Genomic DNA, 19,689 nt, shown 5'->3' on the forward strand with positions numbered 1-19,689 from the left:
TTAGGCCCGCCCGTCGTGTGGCCTTTGTTTGCCGTACAAATCAAGCATTCCAGTGCCGAGTTGCACTCCCTGGCGAAATGACCATCTACTTCCTGCAGCGTTTTTTTTCTGAAGGGGCCTTCACATGCCCACGATTTGTGTCCTTGTTTCAAACACGCTTCAGGTTCGCACATGCTGAGCGGGTACACTGACCAGTGACCAGCTTTGCTTGAAAGTGTACCCTTTGATCCTGCCGACTGCAGTGGCTTTGTTTACCACCTAATCTGCGTGCCTGCCGGACCCATTCGCAGGCGGATTGATGCACTTGATTCATCTATCTCGCACTGCTGTTTAAGTGCGGCTGTGAGCTCTTGTGCGTCGGTGATCTCGTCCAGCTTAGAAGAAAATATACAAAAATAAAAATTTAAAAAATAAACTGGAGAGTCGCTTCCGTCGACTTCACTTTTCTCACAACCTTCTTTTTTCCGATCGTAATCCAAGGGTTCTCTTTGCCTTGGTCCGGTTGGCCATCGTTCCTCTTAGGTTTGGTCTCTTGAGGCTTGCTTCCCTGCTTCTTGAGCGTTTCGCAACCGACTTGGCAACTTGCCTACTCACACGGCTCGTTCCCTTCTTTCTCTTCGACTTTTCGCCCGTCTCTTCCAGACGCTTATTGAGCCTCGTCTCCTCTGCAGGTTTCGACTAGTAATCCTACATTATAGAGATCTGCGGAGGCGGCCATTGTGAGCCAATCGTGCAGAGAGAACTGTCAAAGTGTGAGCCAAATGAACATGCTTATCGTTCGTAGGAAGGCGTCGTTTGAACGGTATTGCAATCGGAACTAAATTAATTAAAATTATTTATTTTTAATACCGAGATATTGGCGGCATATGTATGTTTAGTAAAAAGATAAAAAAAAAATATTAATTCTGCTTTCAAAAGCTCATGCTTATGACGACACTTTTGTTGCTGAACTTGTCGAAAAAACTTCCATTGCTGTAACTTCCGCTCATCTCTATGTATAGGATTTCTAGTTAAAACCAGTGCATGCACTGTTTTCTCGCACGTCGCGCGGCAAAACGCTTTCCGCTTCGCGTCGTTCCGCGCGCACTCTGGCATGCTATGATTGTTTTCCCTAGTAATCCTACATCATAGAGATCTGTGGAGGCGGCCATTGTGAGCCAATCGTGCAGAGAGAACTGTCAAAGTGTGAGCCAAATGAACATGCTTATCGTTCGTAGGAAGGCGTCGTTTGAACGGTATTGCAATCGGAACTAAATAAATTAAAATTATTTATTTTTAATATCGAGATATTGGCAGCATATGTATGTTTAGTAAAAAGATAAAAATTTATTAATTCTGCTTTCAAAAGCTCATGCTTATGACGATACTTTTGTTGCTGAACTTGTCGATAAAACTTCCATTGCTGCTTCTTGCTTCACTTCTGCCGATATGATTAGCGTAACACTTTTGCAATGAATTTCAGATTTCTTCGATTGCTCCGCTATTTCAACAAAATTTTGAAAAAAATCTACCATAATTAGAAAATGTAAATGTAGTTCCTGTTGCGGTTCAGCGCCCACGTGAGGACCGCACCAGTCATCTTCGCTTCCTCGGCCAGTGCTGCGCCGCGTCGTGATCTTCCTGTTGAACCTCCTACCATCTGCTCGCTGGTGGGTGCTCCAGCCCCTCGTAGTGGAAATCTCGAGTGGCGATCAAAGTCCTCGCGTGAACGGGCTCAACACCGTTCCCTCTGCCTCTCCACTCTCGATCACATTGTTGTTCATGGGTTTAGTAGTAGTCATCATTTCCGTTGGGTCCCCCTTAGAGCTGCTGTCCCTCACAGCAAATGAAGTAGTCGCCGTTGATCCTGGTGGTTACCTATGCAAGCAGGGAGGCCGCCCCTGGATTCCTGTCCCTGCTGCCCTGTCCTTTGCTTCCAGGTATCTCCTGGAACAGGTTTGTTGACACTTTCCGGTGCCAACATAGGTGTACATGGTTAGTGTGATAATTATTGGGAAATGATGTAACCGAGAGAAATAACTTTCGAAAATGGATCCATCGCCAGAAATTACGCGCCTGGATATTACGAAATTATTTGCTGTGTGTAACTGCTGCTTTCTTTGTTTGCCATGTTCTTTGTTTCTCTTTTTCTTCAGCGCGGATCTGCAGCTCCAAGTCCATTTTTCGTTGCTTGGAAATCATTTCCTCCTCTAACTCCCCATGCTGCTGCTTCTGCTTTTATTTTAGCGCTCACACATTTGCTTCCACGCTAGACGGCGCTAGGTGAGAGTTGACGATAAGGTCATCGCCATTGTTGTCGCTTCGTTTTGTTTTGTTTAGTATCCGTCCCAATTATTTTCATGGCTGTCCCGCATTGCCGGTCACTAAACTGCACATTTGCATCCTATATTTGCCTTTTAAAACTTCATCTTTGTTAAGAGCCTCCACAGACCCTCAATTTGAAATTGTAAGGCATGAATTTCTTAAACAAAACTAAGCCACCCTGAAGTACAGTGTTCTACAGCACTTCCCTCAATGACAAACTTCAAGTTTTATCAAATTTACAAATGACTGCACATTATGATGTGGTATATTCTGTTGCCTACTACAGTGTACCCATGGATAAAACATAACACTGAGCAATAAGTTCAACTTGTCTAAGACGTTTCTTCACCGAATTCAGATGCAGTACCTTTACACTTTAGAATCATCACTTGCGAGTCGATACTCCCACATTTTGCTGACATATTGGCTGCCGTTGATAGAACAACCTAGTTTCCAGAGGGAAAAATAACGAGTTGTACTCCTCTGAGCGTGCTGCCTCTTATGGACCTAAATTCCCCATTTTCCTCTACACTCTCCATACACTAACAAAAGAATCCAACAAAAGCCAACGAATATATAAGGGTGATAGGGAAGAGTAGCAATATCATTTATAGATCTAGTTATTAAAAATTATCCTCCCTATATTGCCTCCAAGCATCAGTTATACGCTTGTTTATCAATCCCTCCTCCAGTGGCTGCAGCTTATAGTTGGAGATTTGTATGCCGTTCGTTGGTTGCTAGGACGATACCGTCCCATCATCATCTGCAACTTCTTTGCCAACAAAGTAGTAAGAGGGTATAACCTACGTGATTCACGCATCATCGCCTTCGGATTCGGAGCTACGGTGGTGGTGGGTGGCTCTCGATTTAGGGCTTCATTTTTTTATACCGCACAGTCTGTATGAAACGCACTAACCCAGCACGTAAAACGGTCACTCGAATAAGTTGGCAACGTGCTCGGGACATGGTTTAGCAATTTATAAGGGCTCGGTTCCTGCCAATTTTTCATCTTATATTGCAAAGTGTTCTCAGAGTGTGTACTGCTCATTGGAGTATTTAGGCCATAAAGTTGGCCGATAGGCGAACAAGCCCATTTTGATGAGCTTTCCAGCTCGTAGAGCAGATTATTCAAAAATAAAAGCATGATTCCACTAGTTAATTCTCGTTTTCTAGCTTTTTTAAGAGTACTTTCCTTGTAGTTCATTGAAGGCTTTATTTCAATTATAATTGTAATTGCAAAAAAAAAAAACTTATTAACCAGTATGATAAACGAGCGGAGCGAACAAAAACTTTAAGAAGGTACAAAAAAAAACTAAAATAATCCAATAATCTAAGAAACTTAAATTGATTATAATGATAATAGAACAAAGACTTGAATACAGCTATGTCTACAAACAGAAAAACAATCCGATCAAACGTAACCTTCAAAAGAGATCCCTTTAAAATGGAAATTCAATATCAGCCACACAAATATCACCCTATGGACGGACAGTCACTCAGCCAGCTCCCGATTTGAAATAATACAAAGCATTCAATCACTTTCCCGGAGTCATAGGAATGAAATCAACTGTGCAACTCTACACACGCTGATACAGATGTTTATGTGTACAGAAGCAGGAGTGCACTTGAGTAGTAGGAAGCATACTCAATTCCTAAAATCGATAAGATTCAAAAGCTTCCCTGGAGGCCATGTGCCTTTCACTTGGACGCTGGAAATGAATACACCTTCCTCCGTCACCGCGTTTCGCTCGGATATGGTTTCCTTCGAAGGATTTAAAAGCGTGATGTTTTTCAGTATTTGAAGATTAGCACTGTCGATGGGTTTGAAAGATTGTAGTTGCTAGCTGACAACGAATAGCTGCTGAGGACTATAGCTCTGAACTTTATTTTGTAGAGTTTATTTGATTTGCATCGTACTACATTTAGTAAAGTTCATATCACAATATAACTTTGAGAATCTTTAAGAACGACGCATGTGGTAGCATTCTTCATCTTGGCGTAGCGTTCAAACAGGGACAAACTTCTCAGCTCAGAGTTCCATATGTAATGAGTAAACTAGAGTACCTTATTGCAATCAAATGTAGTTCCATACAATAGTTAGTGATGTAAGTAATATGAATCATGGTTGTGAATTGCATCACGTCACTGAGTTATAAACCCGAATCTGTCGGAATTGTTGTCAACATTATTTAAGTTCTACTGACATCCCTCTATAGCTTTAATTAATATACATTGATAAACAACAGCAACAAAAACAAGCTGTAACCCATTATACTGACAATGCTTATTTCTCTTATCCTTCCAGTGGAATCCCGAGCACCCGATCACTACTACGGACGCGAAATCGGACATTTCGCCACATTCGGCCACAATGTTGAGGTATAGAGAGCATTTGAAAACATAAACAACTCAACATCAGTATTCGCGTCACAAACTATATGTATTTCGCGTTCCACAGGGTCGAGTGTTTGCCGTCGACGAGTCAACACTGTACGTCAAAGGATTCTACTACGACGGCAGTGCCCCGGACGCCTTCTTCTGGGTAGGCAATTCACCCCGTCCTAGCCCCGAGGGCTACATCATCCCCTATCCGGAGGAGTACACCGGACGGTAAGTTTTCATTTGGGATTACAACCCGACTAGACTGAGCTTCTACATCAACCTATGCAAACACGTACTACAGCTACAGAGCAGACAGACGATCATCATCCGCTTTGTCTGGTCGTTAGCCTCCGGTGGGTGGGGAGATTCAAGGTACATAGTTGTTTGAAAAAAGGTTTTTTGGTGAGAGGACCTGTCAAAGATAATTTATTTATCTTTCTTAGGACCGAGGGTGCCAATAGGGTAGGGAGGGATGAATTTAAAGCTGGTTTTATGCAAATAAGTAATGACATACTGCATTGCACAGGGAGCTACGGGCGCTTAATCTTTGTCATTCATGTCGTGGATCTCAATTATAAAACGAGGAGGGACGGCAAGGGGATTGTGAATATTGAGATGATGTTCTTTAATCTGCACTATATACCTTACCGAACCAATTTTACAATTTTCTTCTTTTTTGATGTTACAGACTTCCGCACCGAAATAAAGCTGCATTCGTATATCGACTTCCTACACAAAATCATTCTCTGAAATATAGTTAAAAATTAAAATTTTCAAATTAAAAAAAAAGGATCATTTGCCAATTGTTGAAAACTTCGCAGAATTGAGCAGTTTCAGGCGGATGTACAGTTCTGCTACCGTTCTAAATGTTCTGGCGAGAATGTCCATGTCGTCCGCAAATTGACACAAATTGGCTGGGTTTTGTGAGAATCGCTCCCCGGCTGTTGAGCCCGGCTCGTCATATTACACCTTCCAGAGTGATGTTGAAGGGTGGGCATGACAGCCCGTCACCTTGTCGCAGTCCTCGGCGAGATTCGAAGGAACTGAATAGTTCACCCGAAACTCTCACGCAGTTTCGCACACCGTCCATCGTCGCTTTGGGCAGTTTGGTCAGCTTCAGACCCAAGCAACCAAAAGTTCGGATAAAATATGTAACTAATGGGGCCTCCCCCTATGCGGCATCTACAACTGCCTCAGGGTCGGCATATGCGCTTGACCAGTCGCGACCAAGAAAACACTTGAAGTACCGAATTGCAAACACTTCTCACACTTTATTCTAACTTTTGTGCACAAGGTACCTTTATTTCCTCCCACTTTCTTACAGCCTATCTCCTACCTTAACTTCCTATCTTCTTCTTCTTCCCTTTTACGGTCGGCGGGGCCCCTTCTTCCTTTCCGCAACCACTTTAAACACTTTCCTTCCTCGTCGCTGGCTCGTTCCTCTCGTCCTTCGACACTACGACGGCTTCCTTCCTCTTCCTCGTTTGCTTTCGTTCGTGGCCTAACTGCCAATGGCGGCACTCACTCATAGGCGACCTACTTCTGCAGTCTCGGGTGTAGGATTCGAGAACTGCGGTTGACTGAGAGGTGGTAGGACCACGCAAGGGTCTCGGTCGATTACGCGCACTCTACGGACTTCACCAAGGTAAAACACAAGGGGTCCTGCGTGCGGTTTGGAAACGAATGAGTGGCGCATTAGTGATGGGAACGATTGGGGTTCTGGTCAATGGGTTGATTACCTGGATATTTTCCAATCTTCAGCTTCTTCCACTATCGTTAACTTCAACTATTTTTTCTTTACTTCTTTCGAACTTCAACTTAAATCTCCGGATAATTTCTTGAATCTCGTCTATGCTCTTCGAGTTTTGGCTTGCAAATGATGTCGAGCAATGGTGCTTTTCCAATCCAGACTCCCCGACCGAAGGTTTCCCGCTATGACAAAATTCGCCCTATCATGGCTCCTTATACGCCACCTCTCATGGCCGCCTTATCCTTGAGCCAGCGATGTCTGGTGGCGAGTAGCGGAACTATGTGGTGTGGCTGCTAGCTGTCCGGTGAGCGGTGGGTGGTATTTGGTGATGCTCAGCGGACTTTCAAACATCTTCTTGGTATCAACATTTAAAACGAAACACTACACCGCGAAAATCTCACGAATCTCGGACAGTTAGACACATCACTGGTTACAAGTAGCATGTTTGGGCTTAATCAGCTGTTCGAAGGAAGATGAATAGCATTCTATTCAGCTCACTTTTTAAGTAATTAACCGAACTTGAGTTCACCAAAAGTACACTTATGTCGCTGAAAGGAACGCTATTCAGCTTAAAAATAAGCTTCGAAAAAATGAAAAAAAAATTTGTTAAGTCCTCAAAAGTAATTTATTATTAAGAGACATTAGGTAATGTGGAATCCAAATTGACTAATACCTTGAAATAATTTTTGATGTTTTTTACTTACTGAGATTTGAACTCGGGGTCTCCTCGTTGCAAGGATGGAAGAAAATCACTTCTAATGATAAATGATACACCATACGAACAATCAAAGATAGCCGTTGCTCTTGCGGTAGAATGATACGACACCCTCGCACTGTGCTCGTATCACAGAGCAATCAAACATCTGATGCACGCTTTATCGCGGGATCTATCGGATCATGTTACAAGTCGCGATAAACTTTATTCATCACAATTATGGTTACTTTTGCACCCGGAACCAAAATTCATGATCTGGAATATTGCATTCATATGCAAATCGTGAAGCTTCAGTAATAAGAATGCACAAAAAGAGAACGAAAATCGAAATTTATCTTTTCTACCTCATGATAACGATCGCGACACATTTGGGATCCTATCATGATCACTAGATTTCCATCCTTGCCTCGTTGAAAGCCGGTGCCTAACCACTACTGCATGTATGTGTTGTTAAGCACTGTGGGATTTTACTCAATGTGCTGATATCATATAGTAGAGCTCAATCAGGTTCGCCTGTGAACTTTTTCTGAACTTTCTGAATACTTTTTGAAGTCGGAAGTTCGAAAGAAGTTCACGTGGAACTTCTTGTGAACTTACACAGTTTGACATTTTCAGTTTGTTGTGGTTTGCAGTGCAAAGCAATAAATTAGGGCCAGTGTATCGACTTTAAGAAAAGATTATAAGTTTTCAGCTTTGTTTCCAGTGACTACGATTGCGTCGATTACCGGCGCGCTGCAGCGACAAGTGGGACGGGGTTGGAAACATCCAGCAAAGCTGGAAAAAAAATGTACAGCCAAAAAAACTCCGGCGGAATCCGAGGTTAAAGAGTTGTCTGCTGCGGGGGCAGCCTTTGAGCCACACAATACGGATGATTTGCGTTGATAACAAGTAAGTACGTTAAAATATTATAGTGAAACAAAGTGTACTTGTGAAATTAACACAAGCTGTGGCTGCTGCGCTCGATTTCCGAGTGATTTAATTGAATGAGAACTTCTCCCCGGCCCCGAAGTTCAAGTGAAGTTCATTTTTGGTACGGTTAATATTTATCCGAACTTTGAGTAATAAGTTCAAAACAAGTTCGAAACAAGTTCGGAACGAATGATTTCAAGTTGTTGGAATATGTCCAAATGAATTATATTTGAGTTTTAAAGGCACGCAAAAGTTCAACATGAGTTCGGTTAATATTTGATTGAACTATGTTTTTAAGTTTAACATAAGCTCTTTCTGAACCTTTTTCCAACTTTAATGTCGTTTTGAAGAGATGTCAAAAGCTTGTTCATGTACTTCCAAGTTCATAAACAATACATGAGTAACTTTTTGGAGAATTAAGTTCAACGAAACCGGAATTGAACCAAACTTGAACGTCTGAGTTCGTTCTTCCAGTGGAAACTGAACTTTTGGTTGCTTGAGGAGGAAATTCGTTTTCGTCCATGATTTTCATTAGCTCTGTACGGTCTATACCGTTGTATGCCGCTTTGAAGTCGATGAACAGGTGATACGTTGGTACCTGGTATTCCCGGCATTTCTGGAAGATTTGTCGTACGGTGAAGATCTGGTCCGTTGCCGACCGATCGTCGATGAAACCGGCTTGATAACTTTCCACAAACTCATTCGTTTTAGGTGATAGACGACGGAAGATTATCTGGGATAGCACTTTGTAGGCTGCATTCAAAATAGTGATCGCTCTGAAGTTCTCATATTCCAAATAGTCGCCTTTCTTATGAATGGGGCAGATTACCCCTTCCTTCCACTCCTCCGGTAGCTGTTCGGTTTACCAGATCCTGGCTATAAACCTGGCATCCTGGCTTCCCTCAGTGTGGGAGTTTGCTCATTTCGGTCCTCTGCTGCGTTGGTGTAAATGTAGTAATGGAACTGCATCGGTTGGTGGTTGGACTAAGAATGGTCTATTTATCTCGTGTTGTCAGTACATTTACTATTACATGGTTGCTTAGATGCTACATTATCTCCCTTTGTCAATAGTTTTTAGCATATTATTTAGACAGTTATAAACGATTTTAAACATTAAGACTAAGTTGTTTGATGTGGGCTGCAAAACGGTGAGTCGATAAGGAAAGCGTCCAATATAGCTCTGGTCCTCACAAGTTCCTACCTCATGCTTCCACGGGTCAAACGATGACAAAGACCGCCAGCTAAGAGTTGTGTGCTTAGCTGGTAGCGCAGCCTGGGCACTGTTGTCCTTCTGACTTCAGCTAGATTGAGGAGGTACGATCCGAGTGTCTGTTCACCAAGGAGGTGCGGCTCAAACAGCGTCTGTTCTGGCATCCAGCGGCTGAGTAAGAAACGCTGCACCACGCCCAGCTAGATCCAAGGTGGTAGCCCCATCAGCGTGGTCGTCCCAGTGTTGGTTGGGACGTTAAACAGAACTGGCACGATGGCCCTCCGGCGAGACAGGAGTGTTGGCGTAGGCCCAATAAGCCACCCGTAAAAATCCCCATTGCGAATAACATAGGAGAAAATACGACTCGATACAATCGGCAAAGACCCACGCGACGAAATAAGGACTACGATTGGAAACTTGGAACATGGAATTGCAAGTCACTAGGTTTCGCAGGATGTGACAGGATAATCTACGACGAACTACATCCCCGCAACTTCGACATCGTGGCGTTGCAGGAACTTTGTTGGACTGGACAGAAAGTGTGGAAAAGCGGGCATCGAGCGGCTACCTTCTACCAAAGCTGTGGCACCACCAATGAACTGGGAACAGGATTTATAGTGTTGGGCAAGATGCGACAACGCGTGATCGGGTGGCAGCCGATCAACGCAAGGATGTGCTTGTTGAGAGTTAAGGGCCGTTTCTTCAACTACAGCATCATCAACGTCCACTGCCCACACGAAGGGAGACCCGATGACGAGAAAGAAGCGTTCTACGCGCAGTTAGAGCAAACATACGATGGTTGCTCGCCGCGTGACGTGAAAATCGTTGTCGGCGACATGAACGCGCAGGTAGGAAGGGAGGAAATGTACAGACCGGTAATCGGGCGAAACAGCCTGCACGCCGTATCGAATGATAACGGCCAGCGATGCGTAAACTTTGCAGCCTCCCGTGGTATGGTAGTCCGAAGCACCTTCTTTCCCCGCAAAGATATCCACAAAGCCACCTGGAGATCACCCGACCACCAAACAGAAAACCAAATCGACCACGTTCTAATCGACGGTAAATTCTTCTCGGATATAACCAACGTCCGCACATACCGCAGTGCGAATATAGATTCGGATCACTACTTAGTCGCTGTATGCATGCGCTCAAAACTTTCGACAGTTATCACCACGCGTCGAAGTCGAACGCCGCGGCTCAACATCGAGCAACTTCGTAACGTAGAAGTGGCTCAAGACTACGCGCAGCAGTTAGCAGTGGCCCTACCAACGGAAGAGCAGCTTGGCGCAGCTACACTTGAAGATGGCTGGAGGGACATACGATCCGCCATAGGTAGTACCTCGGCTACAGCACTAGGCTTCGTGACTCCGAATCACAGAAACGACTGGTACGACGGCGAATGTGAACAGTTGAAAAACGAGAAGAATGCAGCATGGGCGAGAATGCTGCAACACCGTACGAGAGCGAATGAGGCACGTTACAAACAGGCGCGGAACAGGCAGAACTCAGTCTTCCGGATGAAGAAGCGCCAGCAGGAAGAACGAGATCGCGAAGCGATGGAAGAGCTGTACCGCGCTAAGGACACACGAAAGTTCTACGAGAAGCTGAACCGCTCGCGCAGAGGCTTTGTGCCACAAGCCGACATGTGCCGAGATAATCACGGGAATATTCTCACGAGCGAGCGTGAGGTGGTCGAGAGGTGGCGGCAGCATTACGATGAGCACCTCAATGGCGACGTTGCAAGTACCGAAGGTGGCGTGGTAACAGATCTAGGAGTATGTGCACAGGACGAAAGACTTCCGGCCCCTGACCTTCAAGAGATTGAGGAGGAGGTTGGCCGGTTGAAAAACAACAAAGCCGCTGGAGCAGATCAGCTACCAAGCGAGCTTCTAAAATACGGTGGAGAAGCACTGGTAAGAGCACTACACTGGGTCATTACCAAGATTTGGGAGGAGGAAGTATTACCGGAGGAATGGATGGAAGGTATCGTGTGTCCCATCTACAAAAAGGGCGACAAGTTGGATTGCGGGAACTACCGCGCGATCACACTACTGAGCGCTGCCTACAAGATACTCTCTCAAATTTTATGCCGCCGTCTATCACCGATTGCAAGAGAGTTTGTGGGGCAATATCAGGCTGGATTTATGGGCGAACGCGCTACAACGGACCAGATGTTCGCCATCCGCCAGGTGTTGCAGAAATGCCGCGAATACAACGTGCCCACACACCACTTGTTCATCGATTTCAAATCGGCGTATGATACAATCGATCGAGAACAGCTATGGCAGATTATGCACGAATACGGATTCCCGGATAAACTGATACGGTTGATCAAGGCGACGATGGATCGAGTGATGTGCGTAGTTCGAGTATCAGGGACACTCTCGAGTCCCTTCGAATCTCGCAGAGGGTTACGGCAAGGTGATGGTCTTTCGTGCTTGCTGTTCAACATTGCTTTGGAGGGTGTAATAAGAAGAGCGGGGATAAACACGAGTGGGACGATTTTCACGAAGTCCGTTCAGCTGCTTGGTTTCGCCGATGATATTGATATTATTGCTCGTAAATTTGAGACGATGGCGGAAACGTACATCCGACTAAAGAGGGAAGCCAGGCGAATCGGATTAGTCATTAATGTGTCGAAGACAAAGTACATGATGGCAAAGGGCTCCAGGGAGGAATCACCGCGCCCGCCACCCCGAATTCATATCGACGGTGATGAAATCGAGGCGGTTGAAGAATTCGTGTACTTGGGCTCACTGGTGACCGACGACAACGACACCAGCAGAGAAATTCAGAGGCGCATTGTGGCAGAAAATCGTGCCTACTTTGGACTCCGCAGAACTCTACGATCGAATAAAGTTCGCCGTAACACGAAGTTAACCATCTACAAAACGCTGATTAGACCGGTCGTCCTCTATGGGCACGAAACATGGACCCTACGTGCAGAGGACCAACGCGCCCTTGGAGTTTTCGAACGGAAGGTGTTGCGTACCATCTACGGCGGAGTGCAGATGGAAGACGGGACCTGGAGAAGGCGAATGAACCACGAGCTGCATCAGCTGCTGGGAGAACCAACCATCGTCCATACCGCGAAAATCGGGAGGCTACGGTGGGCGGGTCACGTCATCAGGATGTCGGATAGCAACCCGACTAAAATGGTTCTCGAGAGTCATCCGACCGGTACAAGACGACGTGGAGCGCAGCGAGCTAGGTGGGTCGACCAAGTGGAGGACGATCTGCGGACCCTACGCAGAGTGCGGAACTGGAGACAAACAGCCATGGACCGAGTGGAATGGAGGCGGCTACTATGTACAGCAGAGGCCATCCCGGCCTTAGCCTGACCGGTAAGGTAAGTAAGTTGTTTGATGTTCAACTTTTCTATTTATCATTTTGATAAAATAGAATAAATAATTCAAGACAATTGATTTTTTTATAAACCATTACATAAATCGTTATTTTAAAATCAATTTCTATTTCTTGAAGTATTGTTTCAATGCACATTGGTCGGGCTTCATACAAAGGGGCGGCCAAAACTCTCAAAAAACGGAATTGATATTTTTAAACTTTTTTTCACCTTATAACAAAGATAATGTATTGTAGTTTTATGATTCTTAATTAAAAGCATACCAGCTTTTAATTTTCACTGACATTTTCACTGCCAAAGTGGCCTAAGTCATAAATTTGAAAAATGAATTATTCGAAAAAAGTAAAATAATAATATTTTGAGAATGGAATATATATTTTATGTTAACCAGCATATGAAAGCTTGTTATTGGACTGTTTGAATGCACGTATGATGCAAAATTAATATGTCACAAAACTTTTCAAATTTTCATATATTGTACCTTAGGAATTTTGATAATTTTTAAGTTAAAAAACGGTTCGTGTCGTCACGTGTCGCCGCAATTTCGAATAGTACATCTTAAACATGATGCTTAGGGCTGCATAAAAACGTTTAAACTTTTTGCAGAAATTTGCAGTTTTTCAAATTAGAGCTATTTAAAAAAGTCATATTTTTCCATATATTTTACGTTATTTTTCCATTTTTGACTGAAATAAAATTTATCTTCCCACATTTTCCACAAGTTTTGAACAAACTTGATTGGATTTGATCAAAAGATGATCATTTAATTAAATTCAAATTGGCTTTTTAACCAAATATGTTAAAAATGTGGGGTTTACTGATTTTTACCGTTTTTGAAATTATTGAAGTTACGTAATTTTTGAATACCCCTTTTTAAACAATAAAAATACTATATAACATATCTAGACAACCTATAACTTCGATTAAACACATAAAAAGAGTTTTGGCCGAACTTTATCTTTTTCCGACCATTGTGCAATGTTCTGAAGTATAGTAAATGGTTGAGAAGTTGCAATTTGTAAAGGGATGGTTGTTTCCTGTCTTATGTTATTAACTTCATGATAAAATAAGTTTACAATAGACTGTCTAGTATTTTCCTTTTCTTTTATGTAAAGTTTGTCTCAATGTTGAATTTCTAATATTTCTGAAAATATTTGTTTTTCATCAGGAATCATGTGTGTTCTGTGAATGTGTTATAAACACATGGAGATCATTTTCCATTTCTTTTCTTAAATAGCGCTAATCTATATAGTTTTCAAAAGGTTTGGATTTCACCTAATTTAAACAACCATCAAATACAAAAATAAATTAATTCAATGCTCTATACAAATTCTGTAATCTCGATATACTAAAATGGTCAAATAATAACTTATTTTATAGTTTCGAGATGTATAGTGTTCAGCTGCACAGCACTTAATAGTATGACGTCCATTAACCTGGAAACTCCTTGTGTCTTTCCTGCTGATGAGAATTCGAATTCACCAAGTTATAAAATTGGTTGGATTTAGTTTGCAGCAAATAGTGAGTTCAAACGACAAATCTAAATTGGCTTACTGATTGATCATTTGCTAAAAAGTTGTTCTTTAGACCTTAATTTACCTACTTGACTGGAGATGGTCATCGGAGCTTTGGAAATTCGACTCCTTGGGAGATTAATCAATCTCATTCAAAATTTCATTATCCGGATTGTAGTAGTTTGTAAATTACATCACAAGTTGATTGGTTATTCTGAATGAATCTGGGTCAAAGAGTGTTCTAGAAATTGTCTGTTATCTACCATGCATCAATGTAGCTATGCTTCAATCTGCTTATATGCTTGCATAGCAACGCTTTTTTTCGTGTATAAACAAATAAAGAGGTTAGACATCTAACTTCTTCTGGAATGACTTCCGTAGCATTCCGAATATCTTATCCTGCTTGGTCTCTGTTGCATCCATTCCATTACTAATGGATTTCTATGAGCAACCCAAACTTATCTGCTTGATTTCTGTTGCACCCATTTCATAACGCTGAATTTCTATGGGCAACTCAAACTTTCCTGCTTTGAAACATTTCCCGTTTCAGATGCATTCCTTTGATACAACTTCCAGGTTCCGAAGCTCTGAATCATTCAGACATCGTACTGCATCCTGAATTTCTAGTTGCAACATATATTGGCTACACCTGCACCTGGGTATAACTGGTCATGAGAAATAATCTCTACCTTTCAACCAAAGATCACATACCTTACCACGTTATCTTAGAAAAAAAAAACACGATTTGAACGGATTTGAATTCACGCCGTAATTCTTGAATACGTTACTTCCATAGTGTTCCATCTTCCTTTTCTCCAAACTGGGTTACTTCCAAACGCACAGACATTATCAATTGCATAGTTTTTTTTTTCCTTGAATCCAAGGCCTTCGTTCTTCCAACAAATGAAAACCGCATCCCTGTCCGTGTCCGCTTTATCAGATCAGTTTGAAATCCGCATCCGTAGTCGCCAAATGTAGTAATGGAACTGCATCGGTTAGTGGTTGGACTAAGAATGATCTATTTATCTCGTGTTGTCAGTACATTTACTATTACATGGTTGCTTAGATGCTACAGTCGTTCCCTTCGTTGTCGTGATATCTCGTGCCTACGTCCTCCACGCCATTCAGGGACTCGTTAGAGTGCTGCTTCCACCTTTCGATCACCTCACAACCGTCCGTCAAGAGGCCTCCGTCCTTATCCGTGCATATTTCGGCTCGTGGCACGAAGCTGTTGCGGGACTTGTTGAGCTTTTCGTAGAACTTCCGTGTTTCATGGGAACGGCTCAGCAGTTCCATTTCCTCGCACTCCGTTTCTTCCAAGCGGAGGCGGGTGCTTCCACCGCTGTTTGTAGCGTTCCACGTTCTGCCTGGTTTCTTGCTGCAGCATTACCGCCCGTGCTGCGTTCTTCTCCTCCAAAATCGATCTACCCTCTTTGTCGAACCATTCGTTTCGTTGACTCCTTTCTACGTACCCGATGGTGCTCTCGGTTACGTCGGGCTGCTGGCTGCTCTTATTGTTCTCCAGCAGTCCTCTAGAGGGGCCATATCAAGCTCGCCCTCGTCTGACAACGCTGTTTCGCGATTCTGCGCGTATACTGAGGCGACATCTGGTTGCTTCAGTCTCTAAAGATTTTACAGCAGCGGTCACCGGTACCGTACAATTATGATGACGGAAAACTTTGGGCGCAGATTGACCATCACCTGAAGTGGTCGGAGACGATGTTGGCGCCATGATAGGTCCTGACGTCTATAATGTCGGAGAAGTACCGTCCATCAATCAGAACGTGGTCGATTTGTGATTCCGTCTTCTGCGGTGATCTCCTTGTGTAACGATAAGGGAGGCTGTGTTGGAAAAAGGTGCTTCATATGGTCATGTTTTTGGAGGCGGCGAAATCAATGAGTCGTAGGTCGCTTGTTCCTCCTCCTGGCCTACCTGAGCGTTCAGGACACTGATCTTTACGTCTTGGCTTGGGCAGCGTTCGTACTCGCATTCGAGCTGCGCGTAAAATGCGTCTTTGTCATCATCAGTGCTGCCGGAGTGAGATCTATGCACATTTATTAAGCTGAAGTTGCTGAAGAATCGGCCCTTGATCTTCAACCTACACATTCTTTCGTCGATCAGCCTCCAACCGATCACGCGTCTCTGCATGTCGCCCATCACTATAAAAGCTGTTCCCAGCTCACGTGTGTTGCCGCAACTCTGGTAGATGGTATGATACCTCTAAACTTTCGCACCATTGATCCTACCCAACACACCTCAGTGCTACGATTCCGAACTCGCGGTTCTTCAGTAGATCGGCAAGTATACGGGTTCTCTCAATGAAGTTGAGAGCTCAGCAGTTCCACATGCCGAGTTTCCAATCGCAAGTCCTTTTTGTTCGCTGAGATCGTTGGTCTCGGTTCGTAAATATTATTCTGTTGCTGATTTTCCGTTATAATGTTTTTTTTTTTTGCGGCTGGCTCGTAGGCCCTGACACCAGCCCCATACTTTCTGGAGGACCAGAAAACACGTTCTACAGGAATTGTTATAACTTTGGTAATTAGTGCTATTTTTTTTATTCTCAGACTGATTTTACATAATTAATATTGCAATAATGTATAACGTAAAATTAGAATAAAAAAAAATGTTACATACTTTTACAAAAATTCAAACTTTTCCTTATTTTTACGAAACTTAACATACACTCTTAAAAAATTGGGAATTTATACGCGACGTAAACCATCAACGTATGTGAAGAAACAGTTTCACAAAAATGCTAATACTGTTTCTTGGTGCACTTTGATTGTTACCATCCAACAAATCTTCGAACTGCTCCTTTCACCTGGCTGTCAGAAAATTTCCTTCCCGGTCATTACACATGGCGTGTGTTGGCGCGTACAATTGACAGAGGCATAAAACTTCTCCATGTCATTCCTATCGTTGCTTTCCTGATCTTTAGAAATCATATTCGCTCGCATCGTTTCAACCATCTGTTTTGCGTTTGTTCACAACCACCATGCAATTATGATTTAGATTATGATTTTGCAGCATTATTTGTCTGACTGCAAATTGTTCTACATGTTACGTCTGTTTATCTATGCCTTTACCCTATTCTTCCGCATTCAACAAGCATGTCTTTCCTATAAATATTACCCAAAAAATAAGGGGTACGGTATGACGCCGATCAGAGAGCACTAGTAGCTCGAGTGAACATCCGGTGTGGCTTAACGGATATCAAGGCCTTAGATTCGCACTCACGAGGGTTTCCTCTGGCACGTCTCCAATCACCAAGCACGTCTTCCGTCTTCTGGAGGAGAAAACCAACTTCGTTGTTCCAGCAACGCGCATCGCATCGTGCCTTGAGCACCAAACCGTCTGCCGCGCTGTCGCGCCTCGAGGTGAAAACATAGCAATAATAATTTTAAACGAATTTTCCTACCGGCGACGGACGCACCCGGCACGTGGCATCAACAATGAAGTGCATTAGGCACATTCCAGTTCCAATTTCCCGGTTCCTTTTTGGCTGCAGCTCGGCAACCCTAGGGGGAATTGCCTGCCGCACATCATAGCAACAATCGTTAAGCCTCCCTTGTCATCATGCTCCTCTGGCCTTCGACTGTCGTCGGTCGCAAACTGATGACAAAGACATTCATTTATCGCATGGCCAAAAGGATTTACCGGTTCCAATCCCCCTCCTGTGCTGGCTGATGGCTTCGTTTGAAAGGTGAGGATCATGAGGCAGGCGGCACGTTTTGCTCCATTATTGAATGAATCACCGCCGCTCGTTGTCCTTGGGTACCGGAGTCCTGTGTCAGGGGGCGGAAGAATATTTATCGATTTCTAGCCATGTTGAGAAACATATAGAAAAAAAATACATTACTTTTAAGTAAGTTACAACAAGTACCGTCAGTAGGGGTTACATTGTGCCAAAATTGACAACTCTTAATCTTTTTTTTCTCCCCTGTTGGGGAGAACTGCGTCAAATGGGCTGAACTTTTGTGGCATGTCCCGTTTTGATATTCGCATCTAGCCAGCTAATTACCATGTGTCAAGTAATCAGCTACTGCCACGACGCGTCGTCTCCCAGTCAGGTGCAATGGAATTGATAAACTCCAAGACCTTCCCAGGTTCTGCAGACCAGATCTCACTGCGCCTGCGTTGCAAGCAACCACTATTTAGAAATCTTTGCCTGGGCGAGTATAAAGCACCACAACTGCAAAACAGATGTTCCGAGGTTTCACGTTCCGTATTACAGAAACGACAGATATCACTCTGAATATGGCCAATATTTTTCAAGTGATACCTGCTCGGGCAGTGTCCAGTTACTAGACCAGTGTATGTACATAGAGCTGTCTTGTCAATTCCTTTTCTGCTTCTAATTGCACGTACTCGTGCAAAAGTAACAGATTGAAAATCGCATCTAAAGCTTTTGATGGAGTGCTTCTCATCGCTCCTGTAACAGCAATGGACGCAAGACGTTGAATTTTCGCAAGCTTTGATTGCGTGGTAGCCTCTTTTGTTTTTGGCCACCAGACAAACGAAGCATACCTCACTTTTGGGCGGATTATGGCAGTATAAATCCACATTATCATTTTTGGTTTCAAGCCCCACTTCCTGCCAATAGTTTTGGAGACTAACCAGAACGCACTTGTTGCCTTACCGATCACGGACTCAATTTGAGCATTTCAGTTCAGTTTAGCATCCAGTATCAAACCTAAGTATTTGACTCGATCACTAGGATGAATTTGTATCCCTCCAAGCCGAAAAGCTTTTAGGTTGATCTTCCTTCTCCTAGTGAAAGGGACAATTACGACTTTTGACGGGCTGATGCTAAGGCCCTCCTTAGTACACCATGAATGTGTATAGTTTAGGGCCCCTTGCATTCTCTCCGAAACAGTTTCGTCATACTTTCCTCTCACTATTATGACTATATCGTCTGCATTGCCCACAACTTCGAAACCTTTTTCCTTCAAGCTTCTTAGAAGTTCGTCTACAACAGTGGTCACCAAACTGCGGCCCGCGGGCCGCATGCGGCCCTCGACCTGGTTTGGTGCGGCCCGCGAACTAATTTTGAAATGTATAAGAAAATGGCCCACTTATAGATTTTACAAAGCGAATCAGAAATTTCACCATTTTTAAAATTTTCATGGGATTGAATATTACCTACTGAAATTTTACCAATATCATAGAGGAGTTTTTTGAAGAAGTAAGATTTTCGTTAACTTTAACTTTTTACTTTAAAAGACATTTTCGAATTTTGATCCGAAGATATTCGTAAATGTTGTTAAGAACGATGTTTTCCGCTTAAAAAATGAATTTAGGCTAAATTTCACAGATTCTTTGCCATGAATTTTGGACTTGTGGCAGAGCTCGTCATTACTAGTTTGTTCAAATTGCCGAAAATAAAATTAAAATAATTTTTATTTTATTTCAATCGGCGAAAAACTTCCTTGTATTCGATATACTTTAACTTCTACACATTGTCATGAAAAAAGAAAATCACGTCTGAAGGATTTTCTTCATTGGCTTCTAAAGGAATTACGCAAGAAAAACTAAAAAAA

General features: G+C 43.2%; 1 protein-coding gene across 2 annotated transcripts in view; it reads left to right on the plus strand.

The window, feature by feature from the left end:
* LOC109430297 (protein Skeletor, isoforms B/C) overlaps positions 1-19,689 on the plus strand; it is a 215,751-nt gene that overhangs the window by 102,582 nt on the left and 93,480 nt on the right. For both annotated transcript variants that reach the window (XM_029867020.2, XM_029867021.2), the window contains exons 2-3: positions 4,610-4,683; positions 4,763-4,914. In XM_029867020.2, coding sequence (XP_029722880.1) covers positions 4,610-4,683; positions 4,763-4,914 — 226 coding nt within the window. The remainder of the gene's footprint in view (positions 1-4,609; positions 4,684-4,762; positions 4,915-19,689) is intronic.

Source organism: Aedes albopictus, chromosome 1 (assembly GCF_035046485.1).
Source record: "Aedes albopictus strain Foshan chromosome 1, AalbF5, whole genome shotgun sequence".
NCBI lineage: Eukaryota > Metazoa > Arthropoda > Insecta > Diptera > Culicidae > Aedes > Aedes albopictus.